General features: G+C 37.7%; 1 protein-coding gene across 2 annotated transcripts in view; it reads left to right on the top strand.

Moving 5' to 3' along the window:
• LOC128688133 (centrosomal protein of 295 kDa-like) overlaps positions 1-26,209 on the top strand; it is a 39,192-nt gene extending 12,983 nt beyond the window's left edge. For both annotated transcript variants that reach the window (XM_070086742.1, XM_070086743.1), the window contains exons 4-8: positions 13,006-13,120; positions 15,326-15,550; positions 19,748-19,904; positions 21,518-23,393; positions 25,131-26,209. In XM_070086742.1, the coding sequence (XP_069942843.1) occupies positions 13,006-13,120; positions 15,326-15,550; positions 19,748-19,904; positions 21,518-23,393; positions 25,131-25,989 (3,232 nt within the window). In that variant the 3' untranslated portion in view covers positions 25,990-26,209. The remainder of the gene's footprint in view (positions 1-13,005; positions 13,121-15,325; positions 15,551-19,747; positions 19,905-21,517; positions 23,394-25,130) is intronic.
• The last annotated feature ends 1,356 nt before the right edge of the window (positions 26,210-27,565 follow it).

Below are 27,565 nucleotides of genomic sequence, written 5' to 3'. Positions count from 1 at the left end.
TTCTTAATCAACTTCTCAGATGTTTTGTATTTAATACATTTATTTATTTATTTATTTTATTATTTATTTATTTTTTTATTTATTTATTAATTTGAGCATGATACATTGAAGTACAAAAAATACAGTGGTTAAGTGTAACATGCCAAAGCCCCTTGAATGCAGAGCATTATGGGCAGGCTTAAAATTAACTTAAGATTAACTAAGCAATGATATATTCAGTGGTAAACATTATTGTAAACAGATAACAATTAAGCACAAATGAGTATTTCAAAGATTTAGATTTTGCCACCGAAGTGGCTAGTTTATTGTGCACCCCATATCCATCCTGTGGACGGTAGCGCGAGAGCATATGGATACATAAAAGGCCGAGGAACTAGGCCCCAAAGGGTTAACAGGAATACATATGGATTTATATCTACATATCTACAGTTCACTTATCTGTTACAAGCAAATTTAGGAAATTTGCTTAGTATATCTGGTATCTTATTTTCATTAATAAGATATCTTGGCATGTCACATAGGTTATTATACTGTCTGTCTCTGTGTTCCTCAATAAGTGGACAATTAAGCACATAGTGTTCAAGAGAGTGACCATATGCCTGATCACATAATTTACATTTAGTTTGATCATCATCTGTGTGTCTCCCAAACTGCCAGAAGTACTTGTAACCAAGCCTAAGCCTGGCCACTACAACATCAGTCAGTCTGTTCACATTGCAAGTTGCTCCATAAACATATTTATCTATGTTCATGTTATCATAGTGGGTTATAGATCTACTCAGGCTTCTAACTGCATTCCTATAACAATCATTTTCATTATTTACTTCTCTCCTAATATTATTCCTAATGCTAGACACAGTTATACCAAAGTTATATTCTACATTCTCCTTCTGGGTACTCTTCTTGGCTAACATATCAACTTTATCATGAAGGAGTAATCCAATGTGTGATGGGATCCATAGCAATTGTATATTAATTCCTTTGTCCCTAATTTTTGAGTATCTATACCTGGCTTCTCCAATGAGCATGTTGTTGGAGTCATTATACGAGTCAAGAGCCTTCAATGATGACATAGAATCAGTCAAGCTCAGTGTCATAGGTTAGCTTTAGCGCCATTAGGATTGCAAACAATTCAGTTTGCAGTGTAGACGCCCAGTTGTTAATTCTCATGCCTAACTCAACAAATTTATTATCGTTCTTAACTAGGGAGGTGGCAACAAGAGCAGATGCAGCCCTGCCAGAAGACTCCTGTTTAGATCCATCAGTGTATATAACTTGCGATAACTTATTACTACCAGCTAGGTGAGAAATTTCTTTGTAGATGAATGGTTCAGAGAACCGACATGTTGATAAATTAGACACATGTGCAGCTCTTGGGTATCTTTATTGAGGAAACGTTTCGCCACACAGTGGCTTCATCAGTCCATACATAGGAGAAACTTGAAGAACAGGAGGAGAATGAGGTAATCAGTCCCTCAACCTTGAGTCGATGTGTTCAGTTCATCAATCTTGAGTAGAATACGGCATATGAGCGGAGAAGCAGCTTATAAACCATATGGCAGGAGAGGTGCAGCAGTCATAGGTGGTGTCACATTTGTTCAGTGTGGAAGTAGGTCGTGCCCAAGAATTAGGCAAGCGAAGAATTCCTAAGTATTAAGATCCCAAGAAGTTGCAGTGTCTGACAGGTTTGTAGATGAATGGTTCAGAGAACCGACATGTTGATAAATTAGACACATGTGCAACTCTTGGGTATCTTTATTGAGGAAACGTTTCGCCACACAGTGGCTTCATCAGTCCATACATAGGAGAAACTTGAAGAACAGGAGGAGAATGAGGTAATCAGTCCCTCAACCTTGAGCAGTTCCTCTAGCAAGAGATTTAAGGAATGGATTACTAGCAATGAGCTTCTTGGGAGGGACTTGTAGGTATGTGATATTAAATGAACACATCTTCCACGGAGGGGTGAAATGCTCTTGTTGCCTACAGTGATACTGTTCATGCAGGTTATAAAACTTAATGCAATTGCACGTTTTCACAATCCATTTAGATCTGTGTGTATTAACCTGTAGACACTTGGTAAGATTCATTGTGACAGTGTCTGGTTCATTTCTCAACATTCTAATACCGAGTACAGTGTTAATCTCAACAATCCTATCACTGATACTAGAAATACCAAGCTCCTTCCTCATGTTAAGAACTTTTGTAGATCTGGGACAGCCAAGAATAATCCTGAGAGCTTCATTTTGCATTAACTCCAAGGGTTGGAGAGAACTTTCTCTAGCTAATATCAACATGGGAGCAGCATAATCAATTAAGGACCTAACATAGGCTATGTACATCATTCTCACGATTCTCACATTAGCACCATAGTTGGGGTTGTAGCCAGCAACAGTTTTGAGAGCATTTAGCCTAGCTTTGCATTTCTTGTTTAGTTGTGGTATAGTGGATTTGTTAAAGGGTACATCTACACCAAGATATCTGTAAGTTTTAACGTAGCTAATGATTTCACCCTGCAAATAGATGGGTGGGGGATGTTGTTTGCTTGTTAATATCTTTGTTTTAGAGGAAGATATTATGAGGCCTAGTCGATTACAAATTGCTTGAACTTCATTAAGAATGGTATTCATCTTCTTATGCCCTGTTGTATGGATCATGATATCATCAGCATAGCTTATAGCTATATGTTTAGGTGAGGCAGGTAGAGCATTTAGGAGAGCATTAATCAGAATATTAAATAGCATGGGACTAAGAACTCCTCCCTGCGGTGTACCTAAAGACATTTCTTTAGAATCACTTCTGAAGCCTTGGTAAAGGACAGAGGATACTCTATTTGACAGGTATCCTATTATCCAGCAGAGTAAGCTACCACCAATATTCATTTTGGCTAGTTCATGTAGTATAACGGTTCTGTTCTCAATATCAAATGCAGATTTTAGATCAAGAAAAGTGGTAAAACTAGTAGAGGTGTGTGCAGTGAGAAAGATGGAAATACAGTTCTGCACACTTTTACCTTTCATGAACCCATAGAGGTAGGGGGAAAGTTGGTGTCTGATTCTGTAGTACAGTCTGTTAAGTATCATTCTTTCAAAAGTTTTACAAAGACAACTAGTTAAGGAGATCGGCCTAAATGTATCAGGCTGTTGGGGCTTAGGGATAGGCACAATGAGACTATTGGTCCAGGAAGTAGGAAGAACGCCCTCAATGTAACTGAGATTATACAGTGCCAACAAAGGGTTATCAGGCATGTGCCTTAGAATTCTGAGAATATCATAGGTTATACCATCCTCTCCAGGAGCAGTTGATCGACCTTTAGTTAATGCATTATCTAATTCATACTCGGTAAAGAGGCAATCACTCTCATCAATATTTTAGCTCATAAAATTAATCAGTTTCAACATTTCTTCAGAAGTACTCTCTAAATTTTTTCTAATATGAGATGGAAGGTTTTCATGCCTGGATGTTTTGGACCAGTCATTTATGAGGTCATTTGCTTTTTCAAGAGGAAAGGGATGAGCAACATTGCCAGTCTTTTTCCTGGTTATTTTATTTATACCTTTCCAAGCCAAACTTAAAGGGGTGGACCTATTTAATCCACTAACAAACTGTTCCCATTCCTGTTGCCTAAGTTCTTCCTTTCTATTCCTTGCATTTGTTAGTGCAGCTTGGAGCATTCTGAGCAGGTCTGGGGTTCTACATTCACGGTATGCTTTACCAATCCTCCTAGCTGCATGTGTTAGATTGCGTAGCTGTGGATCATTATAGTATTTACATTGGTTTTTATTGTTATTTATAGTGGAGGGTCTTTGTTTCCTATTCCTGCCCACTTGATCTGTGAGAACTCTCAATAGTGGTAATTAAATCATCATTAAATTTTTGTGTGCCAATGGGCTTGTAATTCTTATACCATTGATCCAAGTGGTTAATAAAGTTGTCTCTGTGTTCTGGTTTGAGAATAAGTTTCCTCCTCCTGTATTCAGCTCCTTGATTGCTAGAGATGTGATCAAGATTGACAATTGTTAGTCTTGGGAAGTGATCAGATAGAAGATCATCAACTATGACAGAGTCATGCATCGTATATGATGTATTAAATCCAAAACACAGATCTAGTATGCCACCATATATGTGAGTAGGCTCAGTAGTGCCCACAATTCGAACATTATCATGCTCATTTAGCAATTTCACTAGTTTAGTTCCATTGGTGTTTGTTACAGACCCACCAATATTCTTATGTCTGGCATTAACCCTTTGAGGGTCGACAGGCCCTCTCCGAAACTCGTTCTCAGGGTCGGCCAAATTTAAAAAAAAAAAAAATTATTTTCTCTTATGAAAAGATAGAGAATCTTTTCCCGATCATAAAGACACCAAAAGTTTGAAATTTGATAGAAAACTTACGGAATTATGCTCTCGCAAAGTTAGCGGTCTCGGCGATGTTTACGCATCGGCGATTTTGCCCACTTTGAGCCCCATTTTCGGCCAATTTCACTGTACTAGTCGACAAAAAATATGAATATTTCGCTAGAACTCCATTTTTTCTATCGAATGGGTGCAAGAAACCACCCATTTATGAAATTCAACTATCCAGTACAGTGGTCAGAATTTAGCAATTTTGCCAATTTCACACAAATTTCAAAAGATGCCAATTTCCAAATAGGGTCCAGAATAAACAAGAAAGACATTCCTGGCACTAAAATGACATTTCCTCTAGTCATTAGTCACGTCTCAAGGCCCCTCTTATATTCTTTTGCTTTCCACTTTGAATTTTTATTCTCACAAAAAATATAAGATTTACTGTTATGCAGACTACTGCATTAGTGTAAAAAATGGTATAAATATTATTGGTGCACTTGTGAAAGAATATTAGACTCACCAGTTGACGTGTATTGCACGCTTGGCACGATTTGTTTACTTTTGAAGTTTGGTAAAAATCGAACATTTCTGCTACTTTGAGCTCAATTTCAAGGCACCTTTCATTGTAAAACCAGTCAAAATCATCTCAATTTCTGTAATATGTCTTCCATTCTATAAAATGAGACCAAGAAAACTATAATACAACAATAAATACCATACGAAAATACACTGCAAAGTCGCTGATTTATTCCAAAAAAATGGTCAAAGTTTTTTTTTTCTCATTATGCACTGTGTGCTGCAGGATTTTTTTTAGACTGTGGACACTGACCACATAGACCCATTCTTTCATATGAAGGCCTACCAGCTTTCTCCCACTAGATTTGAGGCCGCTAGAATTTATGCGTACTAGTACGTCAAAAACCCCTACGCGTAAGACGTACTAGTACGACCAAAACCCTCAAAGGGTTAAAATCTCCAAGAATGATGGTAGGTTCACTATTGATGCGATCTGGTAAAGCATCAGGTCGAAGCTGGTTCGCTGGGGCATAGAGATTAAAAATGTTTATGGAAAAATCGCCTGCATATACTTTGACACCATGATACTGCATGTTAACTAGACTCTGCAAGGAAAGGAGTGAATGTGGCAAGTTCTTTCTGACATACATCACACAACAGTTGGTTGACCTTAGGTTATAAGCTGCATATCCAGGCAAGTTTGGTGGAGGTGCTCCATCTTTCAATCTACATTCCTGCAAACAGATGACATCAATATTCTTGGTTGCACTAATATGATGTAAGTCAGGCAACCGCTTCCTGATGGAAGCAATGTTCCATGAAAAGATTTGTAATGTATCCATTGTAGTGAGTTATTACAATCTCTTGCTCATTAGATGGTAAAACTATTATGCTTTGACTATAGTGTGCAGGCACTTAAGAGCAAATAGCATAGTTTGTATGTGTTTATCTTTAGGACCTTTATTTTTAAGCATTTTTTGGCATATTGGCAGCCAGTTCCAAGGCAAGTCTTGAAGCCAAGAGTCATGGGCTTCTTTCTTACAAATTGCTGGAAGCTGAACGGAGATTGCTGCACTTTTGACATCATCACCATGCTCAAGAGCATCATCCTGATTACATATATTTATTAAACTTGTCAGGATCTGTTCAAGATGCTCAGTTTTTTTCTGGAAATTTGTTATAATATGAGGAAGGTCAGGCGAATCCAATGCCTCTCCGGAGGATGGCACTTCTGAGTTAGTGCTTTCTTTAACACCTATCACCTTAACAGGTACCATGGTTACATTAGTGTTCTCTGATGGTGCCTGTGGCAAGTCTGTTTCATCATTCATTGCAGGTAGGTCCTGTGCATCTGACTCATCTCCAATTTCCAGGGGGGTTACCTGTGTGGTGTCCGTCTGACTGTTGTAGTTGTGTGTATTGGGAGAAATGACAAACTCATCCCCATATTCAGGTGTAGCCACAGGTATCAGTAGTGGCAGACCAGTAGTTCCACATGTGCTAGCAGGGATGGCTAGCTCCTCCACAGCTGGTGTGTGTGATGGCATTCTGGCATCACCAGAATCCTTTGCAGTGAGGTGGGGTTCTTGCACACTTTGCAGAGGTTCAGTCTCAGATCTGGCTGTGGTAGACTGGATGGCCTCATCCTCAGTTGCCATTAAAGGACTGTTATCAGGTTTACATCGAAGGTTGTTTGGGTTCTGACTGCAGTCCTTGTGGGAAACTGTAACCCCAACTTCTTTACAGTTAATACACTTAAATTTTTGGCTGTCAGGGCCTACTGTGCATTCTCTAGTGGAATGTTTCCCAGCGCACTTACTACACCAAGAATGTAGTATTCCACAGTCTACTGCAACATGGTCATAGTGCTGGCATTTGTAACACCTACGTTTAGGGGGTAGGTACACTTCGATGTTTAGGAAACGTAAACCATGCACCCAGATATTTCGGGGGAGGGGCACAGGACCCACCCAACTGGCAATAATTTGGGATTTTCCTTCAAGTCTTTTAGGCTTGATGATATGCTCACTGAGAGTCAGATGGGATGGGTCCATGTAGAGAGGGTATCCAAAGATTATGATACTGACCCATTTTTTAAAGTGGTGAGTGTCTGATGGAGGTCGGAGCAGCTTAATACCCCCATAAGGTGTACTAAGTAGATCATTGATCAGTTCTTCATTCTGTTCCACAAACACAAAGTTGTGTGTGTTTTTCCTAAATTGGATCCTTGAGTTAGGATGCTTCTTTACAGCTTCCATAGCCATGCACACTTAGCAGGCAGCAGGGTGTTGTCAGGGAAGTTCAGCTTAACACATGCTTCCTTTGAAGAAAGACTTCTTGCAGCCTCTGTGCACCAAGGACGTTTAGTTTCACATTGTGTACGAGTCAAGTGAGTCTGACTACGTCGACGCTCTAGCCCTTTCTCTTTTGTTTACTTCTAAAGGTCTGGAAGCTATCATCATTTCCATCACCTGCTGAAATAGGTTCCTCTATGACAGTTGCCATGTTTGCCAGTGATGATATCTCGTGTAAGACTCACAACACAAGAATTCCTCGCTTATCTTCCCCTTATAGCTTATGCAAGAGTAAATATTTACTATAAAGTCAGAAGTCTAAAATAGATCATATGACACAAGTGTTCAAATTCAATGAACACTTCCAATTATACTTAACCCAGATTACTACTACTTAATACAATACACACCTTACTAAAAATACATTCAGAGACTTCTTGTATGTGTGTTAATGATATGGTACATATAATGATATAATGGATGGTACAGGCGAGGTCTTACACCTTATCACAAATTACAAAGATGAAAAGAGAGAGAGAGAGAGAGACAAAGTAGGTAATATTGAACATGAAATTAGAATTCTGACATATATCACATTAAACAAGAGGTTCAAATTCAATGATAACTTCCACTTGAGTCAGTTCAGGCTACTGCCACCTAATGTACCTCACTGAAATAATAATATAGCGGACATCACAATGAATGCTGAAGACAACCTCTTACCCCAACCATAGATTGTAAACAATATTACTAAAAAAAAAAAAAAAGTAACTAGGTAATGTTACAATGACAATGAGATAAATCACTCTGGTCGACTTCCTTCATCCATCCTGGGTAACTCACACGTTACTATGTTATATATGTATGCAAGCATAAGTGTGCAGCTGTAGATAGATGAACCAGTACCTAAACAATCTCACTTACACACGCGTTACTATGTATGACAAGTGTTACCAAGTACACCAAGTGTACACTTTATCACTTAGAATACACTTGTGTTGATGTAAATATAGGTGAGAGTGGTACACCGCTGGCCGTAATAAATACTCTCAACTTCTCAAGGGCACACACTAGGCCCAGCTTCTGGAGAGTTACCAGTGCTTTAGCTTAATATGTTTATTATGTGTCAGTGTGAGTCTGCAGTCATTAACTTGGTGTCTTGGTGTGTCAGAAGTTAAACACTACAATCCAGTTGATCAAATAGTCTAAAACAATTTACACAATGTATAACTAGAAGTATAATGATTGCAAATTGTTACTATTACAATTTTAACTAGGCGCTAGACCCACTAGATGAGATGGCAAGGAACATAGATGTTAACAGGCTGACTCTTGCTTAACACAGTTGAAAGGTAACCGAACTACTCAAGAGAGAAAGTATTCATGAAACTGAACATTATGCAGGAGTAAGCTTGTTCACAGTAAAAATACAAAGCATAAGTTACACACTCACACCACAGATGAACACTGCAATTTGAAATATTACTGGGAATTTAGCAGTAAAGTTTCAGTCTGAACGAGAAAACATATTAGAAAACACAACAATGACACAAGGACAAGCAAATTAATTATGTAACCGTATTTAATAGTTCAGTTACACTGAGCAGAGCATGTATTACACTGATTTATCAAATGTAAGGAGTCGCTACACTGAAGTACACTCTTTTCCTTTTAAAGTCTTAATACAGGCTTACAAATGACAATTAACTGTTGGGGAAAGCAGCACTTAACACTTCTAGCACACGTATGACAGACGGATGTTCACTCTGTGTACAAGCAAATCACCGCAAACTTACTATGTTTATAGGTGAACCTCTGGCATGTCCCACTTAAAAAATCAGTACTGCAATGCTCGTTAAATTGTTCTTAACTAAGCCACTACAGGAAACATTGGTATGCCAGCAGCACTGTAGAACATATACGTAGACATGCTGGGCCTTAGGACAGCTGTAACTGCTGGCTGCCTTAGCTTGTTCTGGCTAGCTTGGAATGCTGCTTTCAAGCTTGCTTGAATGTGCTTGCTAAGCCCGTGTCAACCACCTGGATATTTGCTTGTAGCAGGCAGGTAGGCACACAGGAGACACATTCGTAAGATGAGTGGAGTGCGGCACAGAGGACTGACACGGGCACTCAAGCACTTATGTGGTCTGGCAAAAACCGCCTCTAGACCATAAGTAAATAGAGGCGAATGGCTGAGTTTCAAATCGAGGAAGGAGGGGAGGCAGGCGAGGCGGAGTGAAGGTAGGCCTCTTACAGCCACTTCAAATCAACATGTTTGTGTTTCACTAGGTATATCACTAGTCACAGTTCACACATAAGAGTTCACTAGACAGGCCATATGGGTGTAGTGGCCTGCAGGTCGCAGTGCCATTTTCAAGGTCATTCACTGGCCCCAGAGTCGTCTCGAGAGTTACCAACACTGTACTACTCGTTAATTACTACAAACCCGCAGCACTTAACACCAAAGTAATAAAAAAAGCCAAACAACTATACTACTCCAGTAGATTCACAGACACTAGAGGAGATATAAAAAAGACCTGGAAAACACTCTCAGATTCTAGGGACCCACAAACTGAAAAAAACCAAGAATATTGTCCTAACTAAACCTAATGAAACACCACTACATCCCACTGACATCTAACAAGATAAACGACTTCTTCTCAACCATAGGATCTAATCTCGCCAATAAAATCCCACATACCAATGCCCATGCCGGGGACTACCTAGATGGGAATTTCCCAAATTCCTTCTATCTTGCACCAACTGAGCCCACGGAAGTCACCGAGATTATAAAGTCACTTAAAAATAACTCAGGGAACCTGTCTCATGTCCCACCATTACTGTACAAGCGAGCGGCCCATGTCTTTTCGCATGCTATTTCATTACTTTTTAACAAGTCACTAGAAACTAGCACCTTCCCGAAACTACTCAAGATGGCAAGGGTTACACCAATACATAAAGGTGGTGACCCTACAGACTTAAACAACTATAGGCCAATATCAAACTTACCATTGCTATCCAAAACCTTTGAGAAACTCGTGCACAGGAGACTATATTCATTTATAACGGCACAAAACATACTCAACCCCTGCCAATTTGGATTCAGGAAAAATAAAAGCACTAATCATGCAATCATAAAAATGCTAGATCTGCTTTACACAGCATTGGAAAATAAGGAATATCCACTAGGAATTTTTATTGACCTAAGAAAAGCTTTTGACACGGTAGACCACGACATCCTACACCACAAACTTGACCATTACGGTATAAGAGGCTATGGGCTTGCTTATTTCAAATCTTACCTTACTAATAGGTATCAGTATGTCACCATTAAAGAGACAGCATCAACAACACGGCCACTTGATACTGCAGTTCCGCAGGGAAGTGTCCTTGGTCCCCTGCTCTTCCTCATATACATCAATGATCTTCCAAACGTATCCCAACACCTGAAACCCATTCTCTTTGCTGACGACACGACTTATGTCATCTCTCACCCTAATCTTGCCACCCTCAACACCATTGTTAACGAGGAGCTGATCAAAATATCGACTTGGATGACAGCCAATAAACTTATGCTTAACACTGACAAAACCTACTATATTATGTTTGGTAGCAGAGCAGGAGATGCACAAATTAACATTAAGATCGACAACACTCTAATTACCAGACATAATGAGGGCAAATTCCTAGGCCTATACCTTGACAACAACCTGAATTTCAGCACCCATATCCAACACATAACCAAAAAAGTATCCAAAACGGTTGGGATCCTCTCCAAGATACGATACTACGTGCCGCAAAATGCCCTTCTCACACTATACCACTCACTTATTTATCCATACCTCACCTATGCTAGTTGTGCTTGGGGATCAACTGCAGCAGCACACCTAAAGCCAATAATAACCCAACAAAAAGCCGCAGTAAGAATAATCACTAAATCCCATCCCTGGCAACACACCCCCCACTCTTCATAGATCTAAACTTACTCCCTGTTCAGTACATCCACACTTACTACTGTGCAATCTACATCTACAGGACCTTAAACTCCAATATCAACCTTGACCTAAAACGCTTTCTTGATAGTTGTGACAGAACCCACAGGCATAACACCAGACACAAACATCTCTACAACATTCCCCGTGTCCGACTAAACCTTTACAAAAATTCAATGTATGTCAAAGGCCCTGAAATCTGGAACACCCTACCTGAGAACTCTAGAACTGCAGACACATTCATCACCTTCAAAACTACCATTAGAAAACATCTTATCTCCCTGATACACCCCATCAACTAACTACACGAATACCACCTGGTGGTTCACACTTACACTCACTCACCCATTTGACCATAAACAGAAATATTAATCTCAATCTTAAAATAATGAATCCTGTGATACTGTGCCAAAACAAAAGCATTCACATTGCTAAACTCACAAACTAGTATTTAGTGACTTAGCCATAATACCAACTTACCTCATAATTTGTAATATTTTAAAATTAAGATTTAAACTAAGTCTGCCTGAAATGCCTAGCCATGCTAGGTGTTCTAGTGGTACACTCTGTAATCATTATTTTACTACATGTAAACCACACAGTAACCAAATTCTGTAAACTCAGCATTGTAATCCTTATAGAGAATAAACTTTGAATTTGAATTTGAATTTGAATCTAGCACACGTGTCTTGGAATGACAGACAAATTTTTACTCTGTGGACAAACAAATCAGCACAAACTTACTATGTTTATAGATGAACCTCTGGCATGTTAGAGTTAAAAAGCCGTCTCCGAAAGGAGTTACCAGGTACTGCAATGCTCGTTAAATTGTTCTTAACCACTCTTGTTTTGTTCCAACTATGCAGCATTCCTCCCAGAAACACTCAGTGCATAGAAGAATAAAAGGTCATCTTCCTCAGTTAGAGATATAACACATTTTGTACAAGCGGCACAGTCAGGTCTGGATCACCAACTCACACAGGATGGGAGTTTCGTCCGTATTTCTCAGGTAGGCAGAGGTGACTAGCTGTGCGGAACTCGGATATTCGAGTACCAGCGGAGCAGCAAAATACACCTCTACACTGCACCTTGATAGAGGCGAACGGCTGAGTTTAAAGGCGGAGAGTTGGGGATACAGGAGAACAGCAGGGGTAACTGAGCACACACATTCGCCTCTCTTCACATAGTCAATATGGGCGAAAGTCTCAGGCAGGTGATGTAGTGCCTCGCTCAAGGTCACTGACTGAGGCAGACTTCTCAAGAGTTACCAAACACTGCAATACTCGTACAAATAATTACTCACTCCAAACTTGCAGAACTTCTAGCACACATGTCTTGGAATGAAAGATGAATTTTCAGCGTGTGTGCACACTTGGGTTACCAACTCACGTAGGACTGCACACTCTTCGTTATTCCTTAGGCTGGTAAAGGGATGAGCTGTGCGCATTTTCAGAGGCACGAGTAGCAGTGGACTAACAAAATTCACCTCTACACTGTATGTTGATAGAGGCGAAAGGCTGAGGTCAAGTGAAAGGCAGAGGCCTGTGAGGGCCTTTTCAAAAAGGAAAACTATTTCCAGTGTTTCACTAGGTATATCCCTAGTCACAACTCACACATAAGAGTTCTCACAACACTGAAGCTGTCTTCCAACAGTATGAGTTTTAATGATGACTTATCAGTCAGGAGAAATGGGTAGGCCTGCAAATTAGTAGGTCCAGATCTCTAGCACACGTCTTCTCCCCTCAACCACTCAGCCGAGACTGAGTATTTCAGACAGGTCATATGGTCATTTACTGTGTTGCTGTGTAAGTTTTCTTGGCAGTGCACTGAGTATGCAGTAATTTGTTTTGATTTAGGTTTGTTAAAGAAAAGGAAGTACCAAGAGTGCAGTACCATGAAGCAGGAACTTTCACCACCACATCTTATCATCCAAAAAATGTGATTATTGAGAAGGAACTTATGTCTGCCAAGGTATGTTTAAATCATCATTATGTACAGTATGTACTGTACTGTGAACTCTTTCACAGAACTGTATATTTTCCAAAATATTTAAAATAAAAATTGAGATATTGTATGCAACAAAATTTAAAAATAGTGTAATCATAATATTTAGGCTGTTGCACAGCCTCCAACACTCAGGCTTTCCCATCAGACTGACTTTCTGTAACTTCTTGTGTCATTTTAAGATATTTATTACTTACTTCCATGGGGAAGTGGAAAAGAACTCTTCCTCTATAAGCCATGTGTGTTGTAAGAGACAACAAAAATGCAAGGAGCAAGGGGCTGGTAACCCCTTCTGTATAAATTACAAAATTTTAAAAAGAAGTTTTCATTTTTCATTCTAGGTCACCCTGCCTTGGTGGGATATAGTCAATTTGTTGAAAAAAAAAAATTATTACTTACACTATTTAACCCTTTGACTGTCGCGGCCGTATATATACGTTTTACGAGGTGCCGTGTTTGACGTATATATACTCATAAATTCTAGCGGGTTCAAATCAAGCAGGAGAAAGCTGGTAGGCCCACATGTGAGAGAATGGGTCTGTGTGGTCAGTGTGCACCATATAAAAAAAATCCTGGAGCACGCAGTGCATAATGAGAAAAAAAAAACTCCGACCGTTTTTTTTAATTAAAATGCCGACTTTGTGGTCTATTTTCGTATAGTATTTATGGTTGCATTCGCGTTTTCTTGGTCTCATTTGATAGAATGGAAAACATATTACAGAAATAGAGGTGTTTTTGATTGATTTTACTATAAAAAAAACCTAGAAATGGAGCTCAAAGTAGGGGAAATGTTTGATTTTTGCCAATGTTCAAAAGTAAACAAATGATGCCATTGTCCAATAAATGTCCAACTAGCCATTCTAATATGCAGTCATGAATGGGTTGATGTTATTTATACAGTTATTACAGCATTGCAGTAGTCTGCATAATAGTAAGTCTAATATTTTTTGTTTGAATAAAAATTCAAAATAGAAAGCAAGACTAATATCAGAGGGGCCTGGAGACGTGACTGATGAACAAAGAAAACGTTATTTTAGAGCCAGGAATGTCTGCATTGTTCATTCTGGACCTTATTTTGAAATTGTCATATTTTTTAGTTTTCGTGAAATTGGCCAAATTGCAAATTTCTGACCACATTATTAGGTAGTTGAAATCAGTAAATGGGCAGTTTCTTGTACTCAATCGATAGAAAAAATGAAGTTCTAAAGAAATAGCTATGAGTTTGGGCGACTGGAACAATGGAATTAGCCGAAAATAGGGCTCAAAGTGGGCGAAATAGCCGATTTGTAAACAGCGCCGAGGTCACTAACTTCGCAAGAGCATAATTCCGTCAGTTTTCCATCAAATTTCGTTTTTTTGGCGTCATTACAATCGGGAAAAGATTCTCTATCATTTCATAAGAAAAAAATAATTTTTTTTTTTTTTAAATTTTGCGACACCAGGAGACACCTCAGGATTGGGGGTTGCGACAGTCAATGGGTTAAGTACCAATGGATACAAGTTATACTGCACATGTAATAGCTTTCGTCCTCAGCAGGTTATCACATTATAATTGCAAATTACAGTGTAATTACTTTTTTTAAATAAGAAATTTGTTCTTGCTTTGAATTATTCATTCTACAACCATTCCAGTTCTTCCAGATTTTTACAGCATAACATTAACCTCAGTGATTATGTGTGAGTGAGGTGAGTGTTAAATGATGATGAAAGTATTTTCTTTTTGGGGATTTTCTTACTTTTTTGGGTCACCCTGTCTCGGTGGGAGATGGCCAACTTGTTAAAAAAAAAAAAAAACATTAACCTTTAGAGACTTAAATACAAATATTTTTTTATAAATGTGAATAAATCTTGAAGTTTTTAAATGAGTGTTTATATATTGTATATACTGTATTAAAGTAAAATCTAACAGTTTGTCAAGAATGAAAGAGTAGTAACACTTTTTATTTCCTACTAATGAATGTTGTCTCTTACTATTTTCGTGATAGCCTTTTTAAAGTTCCAGTAACTTTGTTATCTATGGAGATCCTCATGGTCATTAGAATATTCCAGCTTAGGCTCACATATGCTTTTTTTTTTATCTTACTGTATTATACAAAATGTCAAATGAAGTACTGCATATTGGTAGATTGGTGAACACTGAGATAGAAAAATTATCAAAATCAATTTGTATAGCCCAATGCAAAACAAGCAGCTGTAGCAGAGGAAATGGCTCGGTTAGCAAGTGAAGATGCAAAACGTAAGGAGGCTGAGGAAGATAACAGGAAGAGAGAACAGAGAGGCAAAGAGGCACTGACCAGAGAGCGACTGTGTCGTATGTACCAGCAACTTATGAGCCAGCTTGATCAAGCTCAGCATGACCATCAACTGTCTACCTATCTCACAGGCACTGATATCTCGGTAAGTAATTTACTGGTAAATAATTTATGTAGTTAATTACTGTTACCAGTTTTTAACATAATTTTTTCTCTCTTTCAGCAGTTGATCCATAACTATATTTTGGGATTTAAAACTTCTGTGCCTCTACATTCATCAGTTTTATTGACAAAAAAAATTGTGACCCATCATTATACTGCATATGAGTATTATTAAAGCATGAATATTCAGATGTAAGAAATGAACAGTTGTGAGTGACCTTGTAGGGGAAATTATTTGTTTAGAGTGTCTGCCTGTTAAAGTTAATTGTGCTTATTACCCCTCTCACTGTCCCTCATGTAGATCTGTACTTTAAGCTTAGCTCCCTCAGATAAGCTGTGAACAGTAAATTTTGGCCTGGATATGAGAGAATGGGTCTATGCAATGAGTGTGCATGGTAAAAAAAAAAAGTCCTGCCCCATCTCATGTGGTGCATGATGGGAAAAGCAAAACTTGGATCCTGTGTTTGGTTTAAAATAGCAGCTTTGAGGTGTTTTCTATGATATTTTTTGTTTTATTGGCTGTTTCTTGGTATCATTTGATGGAATGGAATATATACTTTTGAAATAGAGAAAATTTTGGTTGGTTTCAGGACCAGAAGTAGCTCAAAATTGGACTAAAATTTGCAAAAATATTCGATTTTTGGTGACTTTCCTTAGGACTGGCAAGGCCCTCCTAAACCTCTCGATCTCTTTTGTGGGTTTTTACTAGGCCTAATTCAATTATTGAGATGCTGTAAACCATTAACAATCATTCCTGGTTATATTTTATTATTTGAGAAATAGGGTAAATCTTTGATTGTTTTGTGTGTAATAATGAATTCTAAATGGAAGGCAGGTGTAATACAGGAGAGGACTGGGGGATGTGATTAATGAATAGAAGAAAAGTTGTTTTAGTGCCTGGAATATCTATAATGTTTATTTTTTACTTATACTATCACACTGGCCGATTCCCACCAAGGAAGGGTGGCCCGAAAAAGAAAAACTTTCACCATCATTCACTCCATCACTGTCTTGCCAGAAGGATGCTTTACACTACAGTTTTTAAACTGCAACATTAACACCCCTCCTTTTTTACTATGTTTCTAAAATTGAATTTGTTTAATTTTGTGTAAAATTTATCAAATAACCGAATTATGTGCACTTTATAGGGTAGTTCTGATAGTTGAGTGGGAAATCTCTTTGTGTTCAATTGATAGAACAGAAGGCATACTAGCCAAACAGCTAAGAATTGAACTGAATAATGGAATTGGCTTAAAATGGGACTCAGAGTGGGTGAAATTGCCCATGTGTAAATTGCACTCAAACTGCTAACTTTACGCTTGTGTAATTCCATAAGTTTTCCATCAAATTTTGTATTTTTGGTGTCATTACCTTCAGAAAAAGATTCTCTACCATTTCAGAAAAAATGTAGACATAGAGCAATTTTAATTTGGGAGTCTTGATAGGGAAGGAGTTAATTTGTGCTTTTGGATTCAGTACAGGTTTCACTGTCACTTTATACAGTTTCACTTAATGTGAATTCACTTTTATGCAGTCACCCATAAAATTCCTCTTGCGCAATTATCCAATTGCTATTTTAACCAGGGTTGACAAAAAAAATTTTTTAAAACAACAAAAGCAAGATTTTTAAAACAAAACACAAACACCATGGCTTCTCATTTTTTTTTTCCTGGTTTTAATGATAATGTTGAAAATGGTATAACATACTGATAAGTTGAAGATTAAGACACATGTGCAACAGTTTGGTATCTTTATTGATGAAACATTTTGCCTACACAGTAGGCTCCTTCAGTCAAATACAGAGGGAGCAGGTGTAGTAGCAAAATAAAGATGATGTAATCAATCCATCAGCCTTGAAGAAGAAGTATTTGTGTGTGAAGAGCTTAGACTTCCAGCAAGTGTACATGAGCATGTTACATTGGAGTGAGTGGAGGCAAATGGTTTTTATGACTTGATGTCCTGTTGGAGCATGAGCAAGGTAATATTTATGAAGGGATTCAGGAAAACCAGTTAACTGGACTTAGAGTCCTGAAGGTGGGAAGTACAGTGTCTGCACTCTGAAGAATGGGGTGGAGATACGTTGCAGTTTTTGAACTGTTGTGTAGGCACGCCTCTGGCAAGACAGTAATGGAGTGAGTGATGATGAAAGTGTTTCTTCATTTTCAGGTCATTCTGTCTCAGTGGGAAATGGCTGATGTGTTAGCAAACAAAAAATATGGTAAGATGAAAAAGAGGCATGTACAATACCTGCCTATCATTAGTGATGAGATATTTTGCCTGGAGGGGCTCGGGGGGGGCTTCAGCTCTGCAGATTCCCTCAGCTGCCCAAAGCTTCCCCAATAATAATAAAAATAATAATAAGACTGCTTCAAAACAAGTCTTCTAGCCCCCCTTCCAACAAGATAGCCATTTCTCAGCCTTCCAAGTATAGAAATTCTAGCACTGCTCCTGACTGTTAATGTAAAGAAAAAAGAATTAATACAGATTTTGGCATGGGAAATTCAGTGAGCATATTTTGAGTGAAATCCTATGGCTCATTTTCAATTTAAATACAGTGGTACCTCGGTATACGTCCACTTTGGAATAAGTCCAACTTGGTATATGCCCTGTTTGGACACGAAAATTTTTGCTTCATAGATGACCTTTGTTTGGAATACCACCCGTGTGCTAGAACTTGTATGGGTAAAAATGAGTCATGACACTACGTGCTACCCTTGTTTACCTCTCTCTTGAGACAAAGCCCACTAGCATCAGTATGCTAGTACTGACACTAGTACTGGGCAGGTCCATAGGTCTGGATGTGAGTGATGGTGATGTGAAGGAGATAGTGGAGGGGCACAGGGAAGAGCTGACCACTCAGGAGATGCAGGAACTTGAGGAGGAGGAGCACAAGACTAAGATGGATGCACTCTCTTCAGGCTCGGAAGAGATAGAGGAAGCCCCTACTTCATTAGTCAAGGAAATCTTTGCCAAATAGATGGACGTCAAAAACTTTGCAGAGAAGTACCACCCCAACAAAGCCCAAACAAGCCTTAATAGCATAGTCTGGAATAATCAGACAATGTCACATTTCCATAACATCCTGAGGAGAAGGCAAAAGCAAAGTTCTTTGGACAGATTTTTAGTAAAAGTCAAACCTGGTGAGCTTCAACCAGGTCCAAATATGGAAAAGAGACAGAAAACAGAAGGGGACTCTCCTTCCAAATAATAACATTTCCTCCTCCTCCCTTCTCAGCACTATCCTAGTAGGCACTCGACTGTTTTCAGCAAAGTAAAGTAAGGTTAAATTTGCATTTCTTCTTCTTTCAACAAACCAACCATACCCCACCGAGGCAGGGTGGCTCAAAAAGAAAAACGAAAGTTTCTCTTTTTAAATTTAGTAATTTATACAGGAGAAGGGATTACTAGCCCCTTGCTCCCGGCATTTTAGTCGCCTCTTAAAACACGCATGGCTTACAGAGGAAGAATTCTGTTCCACTTCCCCATGGAGATAAGAGGAAAGAAACAAGAACAAGAACTAGAAAGAAAATAGAAGAAAACCCAGAGGGGTGTGTATATATATGCTTGTACATGTATGTGTCGTGTGACCTAAGTGTAAGTAGAAGTAGCAAGACGTACCTGAAATCTTGCATGTTTATGAAACAGAAAGAAGGACACCAGCAATCCTGCCATCAACATTTTTCTCTCTGAGTTGGTATGGATTTTTTTTCTCAACAAACTGGCTGTATCCCACCAAGGCAAGGTGGCTCAAAAAGAAAAACAAAAGATTGATTTTTTTATTGTGATTATATATACATGTACTTATCCATGCAAGTGGCTACAAGTGATTGGCTAAGTGTTTGACTACCCCTTGCTGAGATGAGCATTTTGGCATCCAGACTGTTTAAATGAGGATCAATAAATTGAGCAATTAGAAACTGCTCAATTTATTGATCCTTGCCTTATGTTAATTTTCTTACAGCTTTCAGCAGTCAGTGCAGTTGTTTATTGACTATTGTAAAAACTTTATTACAATACAATAGCTATATATGAGAGCAACTCTATCTTGTGATCTACTCCTCTGTTGAAAAACTGTTCCTATGCTCTCCATCTGTTGTAGAAGTGACTGTGCACAAAATTTTCCTGTAGGTAAGAAATACAAATGTACATATACAGAATTAAATCAACATTTTCCTTGCAGGCTTATAAAACTAAAGAATCCAGGCTGAAGCATCAAGCTTCTCTGCAGAAACAGATGGAGAAAGCTGTAGAGAAAATCTTACGTGATGATACATCCCCAACAGAAGTTATTTACCAGGATCACATTCAGCTTTCCTCAGATTCTTCTGGTTTGCTAGGTAATACTCATTAACTTTTTATTTTATTACTGCATAATATGAGATCAAATTGTTTTAAATGAGTTCACATTGCCTCTTGTTAAATACTGCATTTATGAGTACAATACAGTATAGTATTTTGTTTACTTCCCCCATCATTCCATATCGTTGTCCTAAGTTTTCCTTAAAACATGTATAATGTACTATTTAATTATAAATGCATCATAATAATTTAAATTCTTTTCCTATTTTTTGTAGTGTGTGATATGAAGTAGAAGCATAAGAAATGGAATAGAGTGAAGAGTATGGGGCAGCAATGAGAGATAATTATGTTGTGTGATAAGTGACTTTTTATAACATAAATTAAAGTGTCTGTGTGAAATTAAGTTTCCAGAGGCAAAGGTGACTGTTATTACAGCATGTGATTATTATGATTACACAGGCACAGTGTGATGATAGGAGTGAGAATTAATTACATGTATATTGTCTAGAATAAAGCAGACAGTTATGCTGCTGAGACACCATTGGATTATTTAATTATGATGGGTGCTTTAAATAATAAAGCTCAGATAGGCTCTGAAAAGAACATAGAGTAAAAGTAAAAGTTAATGTAAATTGAAGCATGTACATGTATGTTGAAATGTTGTACAAGGCGACCTCATTTTTTTTTTAGCTAAATATCCTGATCTAAGCCAAACCCACTGCATAAATTTATTCCCTAACAGTGGACAAGTCACTGTCAATAGTATTGATTTTTTCAGATATGGGTTTATTTTGAGTTTCATAGGATATATCTTATAGCTGCTGAAACTCAAGAATGGCCAGAAAGAAATGGAGATTTGATGTGGGAAGTACAGTGGGGAAATTTTGAAAGTTAGTTTAGTTTAATATATTTATTGTTCATCCCATATCTATCCTGCGGATGGTGGTCAAAAGATTACAGAGGCACATAATGGGTTCAGGGACTGGGTCCCAAAGTTTTGATAGCTAAATAAATTACAGTAATGGTGAACTATTTACATGTGTATGTCTGGTTACAGTTACAATGAATTGAAAGAATGTGCTTATTGCTGGGCCATCAAATAGCATGTTTTTTGCTGAAAATTGTAAATTTATAGCTAGCTGCCTGTCTGCACCACTAGACACCTGTATCCACAATAAAAGTAAATTTCTAACAAATTAATAGGGGAAGCAAGTGAGCAGTGAAAGCATTTGTGGTGGATATCCACAATAAAAGTAAATTTCTAACAAATTAATAGGGGAAGCAAGTGAGCAGTGAAAGCATTTGTGGTGGATAGAGATATGAAAGTTTTGTCATGATGTCATTTTTCTACCATGACAGTGATAGACATCTCTGTAAGGAAACAAATTCCAAATTAAATGTAAATATTATAAACAATATTTGGCTGTATTAATTGTGTAATACAAATGTACTGTACTATAGATGGAGAAGGTACGGTACTTTGAGAGTTTGACAAACGGAATTAATGACAGAATTGTAGATTTAAATCTGATTGTTTCTGATGGTGTGAGAAGAGGAGAAGTTATAGTAGAATATAGTTATTACAAAAATATTGTGTTAGTAAATATTGTTTTTCATATTCTGTATTCTATCTTATTTATTTTATTTTCAGAAGTTTCAGACACTTCGAGGGTAACTAGTGGGCAAGAAGACTCTGGTACAGAGGTTCAAGATATGAAATCACTATTGGATCGGATCAGGCAGCAAAGACGTGATATTCTTAAAAGTATATATGGTGTCATACCTGAAGAGGAAGAGGGATCAGAAGAAGTTTTTGGTAAAGATGACAAACCCTTCGATGAACATAAAACTGAACTTGTTAGAAGAGGTGTAGAATCAGATGCTGACCATCCTCAAGCAGAAATTATTTCACAACATGAGGATGTTGTTCATAGTGGAGACAATAGTGAAGAAAAGTACAGGTACAGAAAATTAAGGCCACATACTGCAAAAGACAGAGATATACACATGGCAGAAACTGTTCCTGTTCATCTAGTGACAGACTATCATGATCGCAGATTTATTAGTAAAGAAGCCTCAGCCAAACACTCAATTCAAGATTCGAATTCAGGTGATAAGGAGATAACAGTTGATGAAAGAGTTGATGAAGGTAGTGTGGAAACACAAACATCAGACGATGAACATGTAATACCTTTGTCTCCCATAATACACCCATTTACAAGAGATAAATTCCCAGCAGAGCAGTCGGGTTTTGAAACCAGCAGCACAGAGTACTTGAAACCACCATCAACTCTTCCATCAGAAACCCAGCGTCAGAGGCAATATATAAATTCCACCCCTTTCAGCAGAGATGATCAAGATATACATATGGCAGAAACTGTACCTGTTAATCTATTACCAGGTTATGATGATGTTAGAAGTACCACTATACCCAAGAAGAATGCATCTCAACCAACCTCTTCTGAAGAATCAAGTTTGGATGACATTATAATGAAGATAAAAAGTGATGGTCATAGAAGCTCACTAGAAACCTTTACTCCCTCAGAGGAGGAGTCTTCAAAGTCTCTGTCATTCATCAGTGCCCATTTATTGCCAGATAAACATCTAATTGATTATTCAAATTCTGGAATCAGCACCACAGACTACATCAGTCCCCCATCATCACTTCCAAAAACTAAAGTATCAGGTTCCTCACTAGATGATGATTTAAGGAGGATTCAGCAACAGAGAGAAAGTATTCAGCATAAATTAGATTTATTATCAGACACAGCAAATCAACACTCAGGTCAAAATGCTTATTTTGAAAAACTCAAGGAAGAGGGTAGTGGGAAAAGGCCACTGAGAAGGAAAGATAAATTTGAAATGCAAAGAAAGGAGATTATTCATTGCTACTTAAGAAAGTTGATGCATTTGAAGGGGCCTGAGTTAGAGAATATGTCAGCATTAACAGTTGAAGGCTCTGGATTTACTCTCAGTTCCCTGAATACACTTGTTGATTCTCTCCAGGAGAAAGATGAGTCAGTATTTACAGTTTCATCTCCAAATCCATCTTCATCTGTCAGGGAATTAGCAGAATCAAATAATAATTCTAGTTATAAAGATATTGATGATGTTCCCGTGAAATTAAGTAGCCTCTCATCTGAAAATAAATACTCCTGCAGTGATGAAGAAGAAAATTCTCTCATCAGTAAGCCACAACAGGTAGACAGACTCATGCATACGCTTTCTGTTACACATTCTAAAGATGAATCAGGAAGAGTTAATGGCTTTCCAGGATACTTGCAGCTAAGCAGAAAGACCTCTCCACACATAGTACTTCCATTAGACTCACAATATGAAGAATCAGGTTCATTATTGTCCTCCAGAAGTGGTAACAGTATTAAAAAAGAGCTGCAAAAACTTGATCATCTTAGAAAAGAACTCATAACTGATACCTCAAGTTCATTTCTTTCTATTGGGCCAGAAGTAATGGGCACATCACCAACCACTAACAGTATTAATAAGCAAGATCAAAAACTCTCATTTAGGTAAGTTAGCAATGTTGCACTTTATTTTAAAAATTTTGTAGATTAAATTTTTGATGGAAAATTTATTTTTAAGTTTATAAGATTCATAGTCTTGAATTGTTCACATAATACTAAGTAACCTTTTAAATATTTGGCAAAATAATATGATATAAACAAAAATCATCCTAAATTTTCTTTTGTAAGGGGAAAACCTGTTTCTCGTTGTAAATCAGCCTGTGTGGTGTCATCAGATATTTTGCTTTTAAGCCAGTGAAAGACTTAATACAGAGAAGTGGATCAGCCCTCCTACAGGTTGACCCCTGAGGGTTTAGTGTTTTACAATGCATATAACAATAATAGTAGTATTGTACTGTTAATGTATATTTTTGTACCTATATATCTGTTTTCTTTTTCTTTTTAGTAGGCTATACAGGAGAAGGGGTTACTAGCTCATTGCTCCCAGCATTTTAGTTCAACACGCATGGCTTATGGAGGAAAGATTCTTATTCCACTTTTCCATGGATTTGTCAGTTAAAAAAAGAATAGGGGAGTTAATAGATGGGGAGCTGGAGGTATTGGGAAAATGGAGGGAATGTTTTGAGGAACTTTAAACCCCTAAACGATCCAAACGTATTATATACATTCTTTACGCTAGTGCCCCAAACGTATATATGCATTTTATTTTTCCTGCCTCCAAATTTGGCATGATTGGCCTGAGATGCCTGGTCACCATAGTATGGGTCTTAACACTCTGTGTGCACCATATTAAAAAAATCTGGGATCACTTTGTACCTTGTGGGAGTGCCAGTTAAATTGAGCAACACTCCAAACACCAAGGATTCAATGATTTCATGTCATATTAACACTCCCCTTTTAAGAGGAAAGTGATGTTGACCCCAAGTTTAGTGGTTTTGAGGTGGAAGTGGCCATAAGTGGAGGAGAAAATATCAGAAACCTCGATAATAACCCGTGTGCAACATTTGTGCAACATCCTTTCAGAATGTCTTATAACCTATGCCCTAAGTAAAGAGAAACAATTCTGGAACGTGTAATAAGTGTTCGGCAGGCTGGCTGGCTGGCTCTATCTCCATCTGTCTGTCTGTTTGTATCTATGTCTATCTCTGTCTATCTTTGTCTACCTCTTTCTATCTCTGTCTCACAGGTACACATAAATACAATTATACATAGTGTAAATTACCTAGGATAATCCAAAAACTCCGAAGTGCTATACTATGCTTGTAGATATAATGCATAAGAATATCTGTTGGTTCACAGTGGCTCTCTCTGAGACAGAGAGAGAGAGAGAGACAAGCAGAGAGATGGAAAGAGAGACAAGCAGACAGAGACAAGACAGACAGACAGATAAGCAGAGGCAGAGATGCTGACACTCATCAAATGTCACCCCTTATCTCATCACTGCACCCTCCTCTTCTTCTTCGTCTTTGTCTTCTTCTTCTTCTTCTTCTTCTTATTATTATTATTATTATTATTATTATTATTATTATTATTATATACTCCCATGTATCCAAAACTGCTGGAACCTATAAATGTTTTGTATATATTCCTAGATAATAGTAAATGACTAAGGCAGGTCATTTACTATTGTCAGGTTTTATAGGTTTAGAATGTAGAATAAAAGAGGCTCGACTCAGTGTAAAATTCAACTTATTGTATTTCATTATATTATACTCTGTATTTTTATGTTTTAGATTAAAATTAAAATCAGTGAAATATTTTTACTTTTCTTTATTATTACAGGAGCACACAGAAAACTGATCTCAGTACAATTTATGAAGACAGTTCAAACTTGTCTGACAGTAATTTTAACATGAGTGGCTCAGCTAACTACCATACACCATCCAGAGAAAATGAATCTTCACTGGATGATGCAGGAAGTCAAATTTCATTGATCCAGAAACAAAATTTGAGAACATGGTCCAAGTCATCAGGTACCACATCAGCGAGCGATGTTTCTTCATCAGAGGAGGCAGCTACAGAAGATGATAGGAAGAAATTCACATACATGCATACAAAAAGGACTTATCAATCTAGGTTCCAGCATTTTAAATACACCACACTTAAGGGTAGGCTGAAAACATTAACCCAAGATTACCAAGGTTCAGATGATGGTAACCTTGTGCCACCATTCCTAATGACTGAGACACCTAAGAATAATATGAGGAGCATCTCTTCCTTGCCTGCCACTGAGAGTACTCCACTAGAAGTACAAGGTAGGAGTATTTGCATCCCAGGTACTGAAGGTTTAGAACAAGAACATATACTGCCTTTGACAGCTGATACCTCAAGTTACTTTCCTTTAGCTTTGTCAAGTACTACATTAACTTCTTCAGTGGAAGACTTATCCCTTATACATCAGAGCCCATATAGTAGGAAGGATGACCAAGATAAAGTTTCTTACAAAGTTTTAAGCATCTCATCTGATGAACAAGATGCAAAGCCTAAGAGTGATATATCTAGTGATTCATCAACCTCAATGCCTGACATGGCAGTAATTTTACAGAGGTTTGGTTTGGACTGGGCCCAAAGTATGATGCATAAAATGGAAATAGCAGAACAGAAGTCCTCATCAGATAGCTCATCTCGTCAGGAAAAATGAAATATGATAGTTTAGTTCAGTCATTATGGTAATATGTGTATATAAGTTTGATGTTGAACCTTCAAATTATACAAAATAAATGCTGTTCCACTTTGGTACTTTATACATACCATGTTGAAGTGACATTGCATTTTTATGTATAGTACCTAGCGCTGTATAGCCCTTGTGGCTTAGCGCTTCTTTTTTATAATAATAATATATATAGTATCTAATACATTCTGATTTATTCTTAACCTTTTATTATTTTGGTTGGGAAATGCTTAATCTTTTCTTGCTTCAATTTATTTTTCCTATAGCATTTAACAGTTTTCTATTTTTCCTGAAAGCTCTTGTTCTCTCAAATATGCACTAGCTTTAGGTCCAATCATTTAGCAAGAACTAAGTTTATGCCCTTGATATTGGCACTGTCATTCTACTTCATTAAGTTTTGACACCCGAAGTTCTTACATCAACTACCATATTATAGCATTCTTAGAGTAATTGTGTTTCCGAAGTGGGACCATATCTCCACTAACTTATAAAAATCATCTGATTTATACTATATTTATGACAATAATAGAGGATATAAACTCTGTAGCTTCCTATCTCACTGGATCTCAAATAGTGAGCCCCAGACCCATAATGGATTGCCTTGCAAATATGTGTTCCAGCTTCTTTACTGTGAGTGAGCAAATTTCTCTTCTAAAAACCTACCATAGTCCATAATTGTTTGTGTGTATGGGAAGAGCTAAACCTGTAGAAGCCATACAATGCCTGGAGAATGGAATGCAATCAAGTTTGATCTAAGGAAGGGGAGGACAAGTTCAGTTACTTGGATCAAGAGCCCCTCAACAGCATCAAGGAATCTTAAGAGAATTGTACTATGGTGCCCATGCTAACATTCCTATGGTGTATAGAAATATATCTAGTATGATGAATCTTATTCGGCCAGTATGGTCCAATAATTAGCAGAGTGGCCTGTGAGTTTTAGTTCTCACTTGCCATGGGTTTACACCCCCACCCGTTATTTGATTTCTTTGCAATCATGTTGTTGTGATTTCACGAATCACATATATGCTGCACTGTGTATACAGTCTCCTCCCCCCTTTTTCCTCTCATGGCAGTGATGTGGTATGTATACAGAGTTTAATGTTAAAATATTCTTGACTGGTGATGTACAGATGAACTTTAGCCTTCGTGACTCTAATGTAGTTGATAGCCTTCAAACCTAACAAACCAGACCTCATCATTAGTGAAGGATTCTTCTCATCAAATGGATTTGAGCTGATTTATTGCCTCCCTTTTCTTGAATCAATTGTGATGATTTTTGCAATGTGCCACATGGCCAGTGACTTGGACCAGATTAAAGGTGTGGGGTGGAGAATTCAGTGAATCTGTTCATGCTTTCAAATCCCAGTTGAAAGCACATCTCTTGTCTAGTGCTTATGATTCTGATGATCATACTGTCACTCCATAATCTAAACTTCAGTATTACTTCTTCATTGTTGTTGTTTCATTTATGGCTTGGTTTGTAAGCACTTGTGAATTTCTGGAAAGAATAGGCACTAAAGAATAACAAAACTCCAAATTATTATTA

Source organism: Cherax quadricarinatus, chromosome 19 (genome assembly GCF_038502225.1).
Source record: "Cherax quadricarinatus isolate ZL_2023a chromosome 19, ASM3850222v1, whole genome shotgun sequence".
NCBI lineage: Eukaryota > Metazoa > Arthropoda > Malacostraca > Decapoda > Parastacidae > Cherax > Cherax quadricarinatus.
The sequence above is the reverse complement of the archived record's forward strand: the minus strand, read 5'-3'. Positions and strand labels throughout refer to the sequence as shown.